Source organism: Tupaia chinensis, unplaced genomic scaffold (genome assembly GCF_000334495.1).
Source record: "Tupaia chinensis unplaced genomic scaffold, TupChi_1.0 Scaffold141165_1, whole genome shotgun sequence".
Lineage (NCBI taxonomy): Eukaryota > Metazoa > Chordata > Mammalia > Scandentia > Tupaiidae > Tupaia > Tupaia belangeri.
In genome coordinates this window covers 1,510,926-1,520,995 of record NW_006201028.1, presented here as the reverse complement: position 1 = coordinate 1,520,995, position 10,070 = coordinate 1,510,926, and the positions used below count along the sequence as shown (strand labels likewise).

Sequence of the window (10,070 nt, the reverse complement as noted above, 5' to 3'; positions counted from 1 at the left end):
AAATCTGAATAGAAACAATGAGCAATGGTCCTGAAAAAAATCCTACTTTGAACAAATCAGCTTTTAAAGATCTGTCAACTGGAGAAAATGGACCTAGGAGAAGAGCCGGACTTTAAACAGGTTTTTAGTGCCCCAATCAGAGTCCCACTTTGACACTATGTGGTTCCTATTATAATGCATCAGTGTTGTTCAGTTTTCAGTGAAAATGTGTTCATTATCTCAAAGTTTATGGAGTAACAAGAGGTAAATGCAAATCATAAAACAATATGGGAGAGTCAAAGGACTTTAAAAACAGTAAAAAAAAACAAGACATGTTTTCATATTACTATAATAAACTAATTTATTCCCTATAACCCTAAAGAATACATATCAGAAACTCATACTTACTAGGTTTTATATCCATATGAACCAAAGACATTGAATGAATATATCTCAAACCCCGGCCAACTTGCAAAAGGAGATCCTTCAACTCAACTTCAGTAAAGTAACTCATGCTTCTGTAGTTTTCACTTATAGCATCAGCTAAACTTCCACCTACAAAAGACAACAAAAATTAGCATTTTCTTCTCTCTCTCTCTCTCTCTCTCTCTCTCTCTAAGTTATTTATTTATTTATTTCCATTTGTCATTATTATTTCTTTATTTGACCAGAGAGAGATAGAGATAGAGAACGGGAAAGCAAGCCACCAGGTCCAGGACTTGAACCACAGTCGATTATGTGGGAATCACATAATCTAACCACCACACCACCTGTCGGCCCCAGCATTTTCCTTCTAAAATAATAATTTTCTTCCTTCTAACTTTATTGAATGACCATAGCCTCATCCAAGAAAGTTACATATTATAGAATCAACCACTTTCAACCTGTTTGTCAAATCAAAATTGTCTTTCTTTCAGTAGATAATACACTTGCCAAGACACAAAATACAACTAGGTCTTCAAAAAGTTCATGAAAAATGTGTATTACGAAAAAAACTACATAAAATTTTAAGTTCTGTATCCAAATAAACTTGTACTTTAATTCCTTTTCCCATAAGGGTTTTTTTTTTTTGAGAGATTTTCACTGTAGGGCGCGTGCGCTCGCCAGACAGACAGAGAGAGACATAGAGACAGAAAGCGAGAAATCACCCCCCAGGGGGGATGGTCACGCCGCAATCCCTTCTCCATTCTCCTCTCAGGATCTTGGGCTCGCACGCACACGCGCCCGGCATGAGTTTTAAGTCACCGGGTCCAGGACACGAACCGTGGTCGACTACGTGGGAGTCCAGCGACACAGCCATTACGCTAACTGCTGGTTCCCTTCCCATAAGGGTTTTAAAGTCCCCTCACACAATGTAAAACCTTTCTCTCAGCTATATATGCCAACAATCCACCTGGCTCTCTTTTGCAGAGTAAACCAATGTTATCATTTGCTAATGTATTCTTTACTACTCCTTTTTACACAAATGACAGCATATATTCATCATCTTGAAGATTGTTGTATACCACTATAAAAAGACTACCTATTTCTTTCTTGTGTATCTACAGAACTGTTGTATAATCACATGGTAAGCCATTAACTATTTATTTGACATTTTAAAATTTACAAGCCTTTGCTCTTACACATACTATATGAATCACCTTGTATGTTGAATAACCTTGTACACTGGTCATTTCACATGTCTTAGTGTATCTCTTAAAAACAAAATTGCTAGGACCAGCAGTTAGCGTAATGGCTATGTCGCTGGACTCCCACGTAGTCGACCATGGTTCGTGTCCCGGACCCGGTGACTTAAAACTCACGCCGGGCGCGTGTGCGTGCGTGCCCAATTGTGGTTGGCCATGTGGGAGTCTAGTGCCTTAACATCATGCCACCTGCCAGTACCCTAAATGTGTTTTTAAAATAAAAATGTTATCACCCAACAGGATGATAAATATACTTAGGTATGTTCTCCAAACTTGTAAAAATCAGGAATGGGGAGGGGGGGAACGGGACACTCTAGAAGCAAGTATACCAATAAGCCTGTCAGACAAAGGGAGCCAAGTCCTAGATCATATTTGATAAGAAAGAATATGGCTAGGGCCACCGGTGGTGTGGTGGTTAAGGTAGCTGGATCCCACATTGCTGACTGCGCTGTTCAAGTCCTGACCCAGTTGCCTGAAAAACATGCTGGGCACATGTGAATGTGTTCCCAAAACCACAAGAGGAAAATGGAAGAGAAGGGACTGTGGTGTGTACATCTCCCTGGAAGTAGGGGATTTCTCTCTTCTCTTTCTTCTCCCAGTGAGCACAAGTACCCTATAGGAAAAAATACATAAGGCTACTTCCCTTTCCAGCACATCCAACAACTACAGCTGGGCCTGTTCTACCACATTGCTAGAAGGCAAAAGAAGAGAAAAACTCCTAACAGTTTATCAACATTTTTCTGTACTTGTTAAACCAGGGTATAAATTCTGATCTAGTGCTAAACCAAGATAAAAGCTTAAAATGCAAATGACTATTTGACATATAAAAAACCTCAGTTACAACAGAGGATTATTAGTTAATCAACATGGATAAATAAATAACAAAATAATTATTTTTCTGTGAAACTAGACAAAAAATTAAAGATCAGCCTTATTAAAACACTCAAAGCATTATTTGGAAAAATTGTAGAAAAGGGAAACATGGTAAGAAAAGGAAGAGTTCACAAATATATCTAGAAACCCTTATATTTTTTTTTTTCATCTGTAGGATAAACCATACAAAGAGGTGATCCTGTCTCACCCAGATCTATTTCTTTTTTAAAAATCTAGGGGCAAACAGACGGCATAGTGGTTACATCTCTGGACTCCCATGTGGTCAACGGTGATTCAAGTCCTAGACCTGGTGGCTTGAAAATCATCCGGGCACATGTGTGAGCATACCCCAAATCCCAGGAGAACAATGGAGGAGGAAGGATTACAGCATGGCCATCCCCGTGGGGTGATTTTTCACTTTCCCTTTCATTGTCTCTCTCTCTCTCCAAAGAGCGCATACACCCTATGGCAAAAACCTCCTTAAAAAAAAAAAAAAAAAAAAAACTCTTTTTTTTGGGCACACGAAAAAAAAAAAAAAAATCTCTATTATTGGGCCAGCAGGTGGTATGATAGTTAAGGCATCTGAATCCCACATGGCCAACTACGCAGCTTGAGTCCAGGACCTGGCAGCTTGAAAACGCATCAGGCATGTGTACATGTATGCTCAAATATTAAGAGGAGAACAGAGAAGGGACTGCAGCATGGTTATCCCCCCTAGGGGGGTGATGTCTCCATCTCTCTCTCTAACAAATGCATATGTCCTACAGCAAACTAAAAATAAAAATATATGTATGCATGTGTGTATATGTACACGTGTGTGTGCCTATGTGTGTATGTATATACATACAAACAGAATAGTCCACAAAGTCAAGGAGACTGCTACATAAATATTTTGATGGTATAGAGAGAAACATTTTAAGAGCAGTATGAAACAAACTAGCAATAATGCCTTATCATGAACACTCAAGTTCTTCCAGGTGTAGAGAATAAATCGACAACTTAATAAGAACTCATGTTTGAGAAACAGATTCTCACTTCTATGTTATTGTTTTTAAATATAAAGAAACTGAATCAACTTCCTATACTAATTTATTCAAAGACCATAAGCTAGCTGGTCTTGTTTATTTAAGAAAGAAATCACAACAATAAACAAAATTAAATCTTTGTTATCTCAAGTGTTTGGCAAACTCTAAACATGTAGATAGAACCAGTCCATTATATACAGGGATCAGAATTCAGACCCGGATTTGGGTAATGATACAAAGAGAAAGGAAGAACATAAACTAACCCTAGAAGGACTTGCTAAAATTAAAAGTTATACCAAGAGGCCCACAGTTGAACCAATTACACACTTGCTTTGGACAGGAGAAGTGGGAAGGAGGATTAGCGAGATTACTAAAGAACAGTAGCGAGATTACTAAAGAACAGAACACACTTAATAAATGTTAGTGAATTCTAGTGGTAAACAAGGTTGGACAAATAGGAATGGGGCAGGATTACAGAGAGTCTTGAAATGGCTGAATTGAGATCAGTGGGGAGCCACTGTCCTTTTATGAGTAGCCGACACCAGTTATCAGCAGCACACAAAGAGACATGGGAAGGGCAGGCTAGATGCAGGGCAAACCCATTCAACCAAACATCGTGCTAACTGCTAGATGCTCCATACACTATGCAGGTGCTAGAGATGGCAAAACATGAGACGAGGCCACTGTCCGTGCATGAAGCTCAGTTAATCTGTGTGATAGGCACATAAATAGTACATGAAGTTCAACTACTGGGTATGTATCTCAGAAAGAACAGTTTTCACGGCCCATCCTCAGCGGTGCAGTCACTAGCATACGAACTGTAGTGCTGGAAGCGATGCAGCTGACACAGTTCAGATCCCTGGCCAGCTCCCTGCACCCATGCCCAGTATCCTGACAACCTGGAGGGCTGAGAAGGGATCCTGGCATGATGGAAACCTGGTGAGGGAGCCTATCCTTCTCTCTCATGTGCACATGGCCACTACTTGTGAAGAAAATAAATAAACTTAGAAAAAGAAGAGATGTTCTCAATCTTTGCTTGCCCTTGAATCCAAGTTGAGTCTTTGATCTTTGGATTTATAAGATAAAATAGAAATATTGGGCTGTCTGGAAAGTCATGATGCATTTTTAAAATTATTTATTTATCCACTCATTTATTTTTTAATTTGACCAGAGAGACACAGAGAGAGAGAGGGAAAGTGAGAAAGCAAGCCACCAGGTCCAGGACTCGAACCGTGGTCGGCCATGTGGGAGTGTCCAGCACCATGAAGTTCAACTACTGGGTATGTATCTCAGAAAGAACAGTTTTCACGGCCCATCCTCAGCGGTGCAGTCACTAGCATACGAACTGTAGTGCTGGAAGCGATGCAGCTGACACAGTTCAGATCCCTGGCCAGCTCCCTGCACCCATGCCCAGTATCCTGACAACCTGGAGGGCTGAGAAGGGATCCTGGCATGATGGAAACCTGGTGAGGGAGCCTATCCTTCTCTCTCATGTGCACATGGCCACTACTTGTGAAGAAAATAAATAAACTTAGAAAAAGAAGAGATGTTCTCAATCTTTGCTTGCCCTTGAATCCAAGTTGAGTCTTTGATCTTTGGATTTATAAGATAAAATAGAAATATTGGGCTGTCTGGAAAGTCATGATGCATTTTTAAAATTATTTATTTATCCACTCATTTATTTTTTAATTTGACCAGAGAGACACAGAGAGAGAGAGGGAAAGTGAGAAAGCAAGCCACCAGGTCCAGGACTCGAACCGTGGTCGGCCATGTGGGAGTGTCCAGCACCTTTAACCACCACGCCACCTGCTGGCCCTGTCGTGATGCATTTTTACATAGAAAAATAGAACATGACTTTAGATCAAAACTATTTCCTTGGTGTTCATTTTTTAGAGCTCACAATCATAGGTAAGAACTGTTATGTCACTCACCATTACAATATTCATTCTGTATAAGCATATGATCATCTTCTGCCCATGCAGAGAAATAGCGAACCACATGGGAGTGCTGTCCAAGCACTGCATGAGCATATACTTCCCTCAAGGCGTTCTGCCTAGGAGAAATTTGAGATGAATAAATGGTAAATCATTCTTATTCAAACCTAAACTGAATTATCTGAAATTTCATGAAATAAACCTGACTTTCATACACAGCATTATGCTCAAGAACAACTTGCTTGAGACAACTAAGACTTGCGTGAAATTTTGCAAAGGCTTTTATTAAAGAAAACGGTCAGAAACAAATTTCTTGGCCCTTGGATTTGGGAAAGACTAAACACCATTTTACTGTGAATTCATGGATGCTGACTAGAAATAAATTTTAAAAATTCTAAAATCAGACTATTTCATATTATTTACCAAGTCCAATAAGAACTAATGGCATGGGATCAGCAGATAGCATAATGGCTATGTCACTGGACTCCCATATAGTTGATTATGGTTCGAGTCCCAGACGCAGTGGCTTAAACTCACGCAGGGTGTGTGCATGCGTCCCCAAGAGAAGAATGGAGGAGAAGGGGTTGCAGCCTGGCCATCCCCTAGGGGGGTGATTTCTCGCTTTCTGTCTCTCTGGTGAGCGTACACACCCTATAGCAAAAACCTCTCCCCCGAAAAAAATAGAACTAGTGACATAAAATTAAAATGATCTGATTAAATCATTGCAACTTTCCAAAAATCAGAAAATTCAATTCAGTATTTGATCACCTATGATTTTAATGTTTGTAACACCACAGGGGACAAAAGAGAAAATGCTTAATACATACTCATCAACAGAGCCAGCCAATGGCTTTTTTGATCGCTTAATGGCATATATACATCCATCCAGCCTCTTCACACATTTAAACACAGAACCAAATTCTCCAGAGCCAATCTTCTCTAGCTCATGAAATTCTGTTGTATATCGTGACTTCATATTGCTTTCAGTAATCGTAATTCTCTGTAATAAAAGATATATCCATATACATAATACAAAGATATAAAAATCATTTTTTAAATAATTTTCTTTTAATTTAACTTTATTTATTTAATTTTGACCAGAAAGGGACAGAAAAAGAGAGAAAGTGAGAAAGCAAGCCGCCAGGTCTGGGACTCGAACCATGTTCAGCCATGTGGGAGTCCAGCGCCCTTAACCAACATGCCATCTGCGGGCCTCTAAAAATTATTTTTTAAAGAATTACTTTATTTAACTTTATTTATCCATTTATTTATTTTAATTTGACCAGAGAGTGATAATAAGAAAGAGAGCGAGAGCGAGCATGAGAAAGTAAACCACCACGTCCAGGACTTGAACTGTGTGGTTGGCCATGTGCAAGTCCAGTGCCCTTAACCACCATGCCACCTGCTGGTCCCTAAAAATTATTTTTTGATATGGTGTTAGGACTATAAGATTTTCAAGTCACTGGGCCAACAGGTGGCTTAATGGTTAGGGCACTGGACTCCCAAGGGTTGACCCTGGTTTGAGTCCTGGACCCAGCAGCTTGAAACTCACGCCAGAGCATGTGTATACATGCCCAAAATCCCAAGAGAAGGGATTGCGCCATGGCCATCCCCCCAGGGGTTGATTCCTCGCTTACCGTGTATCCCTCCAGCAAGTGCACATACCCAATAGCAAAAATTAAAAGAAAAAAAAAAAATTTCATTTTATCTTCTAACACACATGCACACACACACATATTTATATATTATCTCATTAACATTACATTAAGAAGTAGAAGACCAAACTTCAAATATTATTTTTTAGGTTTTTGTCATAGGGTATCTGTGCTCACTGAAGACAGACAGGGAAAGTGAGAAATCACCCAGGGGTGTGGGACAAAGAAGGGAGTGGCCATACAGCAATCCCTTCTCTGTCAGGATTTTGGGTACACAGGCATGATTTTTCAAGCTGCCAGTCTGGGGCCTAAATAATGGTCAGACATGTGAGAATCCAGGGCCTTAATCCCCATACCACCTACTGCTCCTCAGAAATAATTTTTTTAAAAGCTATTTACTTTAGCAGGTCTTGTTTCATCTTCAAACTCATAATCACTGCCTTCCATGTCTTCACCACAGGAACTGAAAAAAACATCATGAATTTTTCCATCAATATATCTGACAGATACATAAACTTGAAACCCAAAATTTTAATTGATAAGTTTACAGTAAAATAGAATATTAATGCATAAAAAAACCAGTGTTTAATTTCATAAGTACAAGGTTCAGCCCTGAAGATTCAAACGCTGTCCCCATTGTGAAGCGCTCACTCACCCAGAGGCTAACGACATTGCTGCACACACCAAAACTGAAGATTTCTAAATCAGCTCTCTGCCCACTTCTTTTTTTTTTTTTTTTGGAGAGGTTTTCACTATAGGACGCGTGTGCTCGCCAGACAGACAGAGACATAGAGACAGAAAGCCAGAAATCACCCCCCAGGGGGGATGGTCATGCCGCAATCCCTTCTCCTCCATTCTCCTCTCGGGATCTTGGGCACGCACGCACACGTGCCCAGAGTGAGTTTTAAGCCACAGGGTCCGGGACGCAAACCGTGGTCAACTACGTGGGAGTGCAGTGACATAGCCATTATGCTAACTGCTGGTTCCCTCTGCCCAATTCATTTTTGACACCAGTAAGTTTCCTGTAAGATCCTTTCTAGCCCTACCTTTCATACACCTGACTACTTCCCCCTTTTTTTTTTTTTGAGAGGTTTTCAGTACAGGGCGCTTGTGTGGAAATCCAGCAACATAGCCATTATGCTAACTGCTGGTTCCCTCCCACCCCTCCCTTGACAAGTGCTGGTAAAAGAGGAAAGAGCAGAGCACAAGCGTTTGTGCCATTCAGGAGAAACTGAACTTTGATGAGCACAGCATCATCAAAGCAATCTTGAGTGGCCAGGGGAAATCAATCTGTTGGGTAAATGACTTACTCGTTCCAATATGTTCTCTTTCTCCGGCGACACTGTCCTGAGGAATGAAGCAGCACAGAATCTGGAGTGAAAGGATTAATATTCACTTGAGGAGTCTGCCGCATGTCAAATTCCCTTTTTCCTGATTTTTCTGTATCCATGAATAGAGAACCACCCCGCAGTTTAACAGAGCTGGAATCCAGTCCTCGAGCTTTGGAGAGCAAACTCTAGGGAAGGAAAAAGAAAATCTTTAGGAACCATGTCCTACAGACAGTCTCCACCTAACAGTCAAGCCTATCCCACGGAGGTAGGAGATGGGGACCTCACCATGCTGAATCTGCAGATTAAAGCAACCTGGAGCCTTTGCTAACTTTGAACAAAATAAATGGTGGCTAGCTTAAGAGTCTGAAGGGGAATACTAACCATCTTTTCAAAAAAGGATATAGTCCAGTATAAACACTCTAAAAATAATATGAACAGACTAAAGCAAAGTTAATTCTAGGAGCTAGAAGTGAACAAACCAACCCTTCCAGCCATCTAAAAATAACAAAAAGCAGTTGGAAAGACTCATAAAAGCACCTCTTCTTATCAAAACTGGGCTTTGAAAGCCACCTCTGCAAGGACTCCTCTCCTCTTCCACAGGGAATCTTGCCTGGGCAAGGGGGCTGAGAAACAGAAGCCTCAAAAAAGTCCGTATTTCTGACGTGTACGACTAATGACACATTGCAAACAAGACGGACTCGTTTTAAAAGATGCTTTTTCCATATTAACTTACAAATGCAAAATGCTTGTGTTAATTTCGGGATGTGTCCATTTTAAAATCTGGTGTGACTCCTGAAGTTCTTTTAGAAGTGATCATTTGCACACGCATCACTGACCCTTCAACAGGTGGCGAATACTTACTGCTTTAAGATAAGTTATCAACAGTGGGATGTCCCTAATCGACACACCTGGGCCCAAGGATACAAACAAACGCTTACCCAATACTATGCTCGGGAAGAGGCTTTAATACTACTTTTGAGTCATTTTATTTCGAGTCAGTTTAAGATGGTTCTTGCTCGAAAGCCCAACCGTAACTCCCAGGTCGAAGCGCAATCTCCCCCAGCACATCTCAAACTTAACCCCCTAAAACGCCACACGACACCCAACGATAAGCGCAGGAATTTTTTTTTTTTTTAACCGATCTCCTTCTGTTTGCGCCGCCCAAATTACAGGCTCGACCACTGCGTTTAAAAGGCACCATATGGCTCGGGAGTGTCAGGTGGCCCGGCCGGCTCCCCTGCAGCATCCTTGCAAACCACGTTGTCGGCGCCCCGCTCGGGGCTGCCACGCTCAGGGCGGCAAACCCCTGGCCACCTGGACGGCGCCGATCAGCCCCTTTGTAAGATGAAGAAGTTCCAGACGAGGCCCATTGTTCAGTTACATAATCTTAACCGACGTCTGGGCCGGGCCCAAAACAGAAGCTGCCAACTTTTGGTGGCGGCTCAGGGAAGCGAGCCGGGGTGCGGCCGGGCGGTTATGTAACCGAACCCGGGCGGCGGCGCGCTCGGCTCCGGCGCTGCGGCCTTTTTAAAAGGCTACTCGGCGCGGGCCCCCGCCCCAGGCACGCCGACGCGCCCCCGCTCACCTT

The 10,070-nt window shown here is 41.6% G+C and overlaps 1 protein-coding gene across 1 annotated transcript in view; it reads right to left on the bottom strand.

Annotated features, from left to right (window-relative positions):
- WEE1 (WEE1 G2 checkpoint kinase) overlaps positions 1–8,667 on the bottom strand; it is a gene marked incomplete at its 5' end in the record, with an annotated part of 18,417 nt that extends 9,750 nt beyond the window's left edge. Inside the window, 5 exon segments of the mRNA XM_006162929.3 lie at positions 388–534; positions 5,494–5,615; positions 6,324–6,496; positions 7,551–7,614; positions 8,462–8,667. Of these exon segments, the coding sequence (XP_006162991.2) occupies positions 388–534; positions 5,494–5,615; positions 6,324–6,496; positions 7,551–7,614; positions 8,462–8,667 (712 nt within the window).
- Between the last annotated feature and the right edge of the window lie 1,403 nt (positions 8,668–10,070).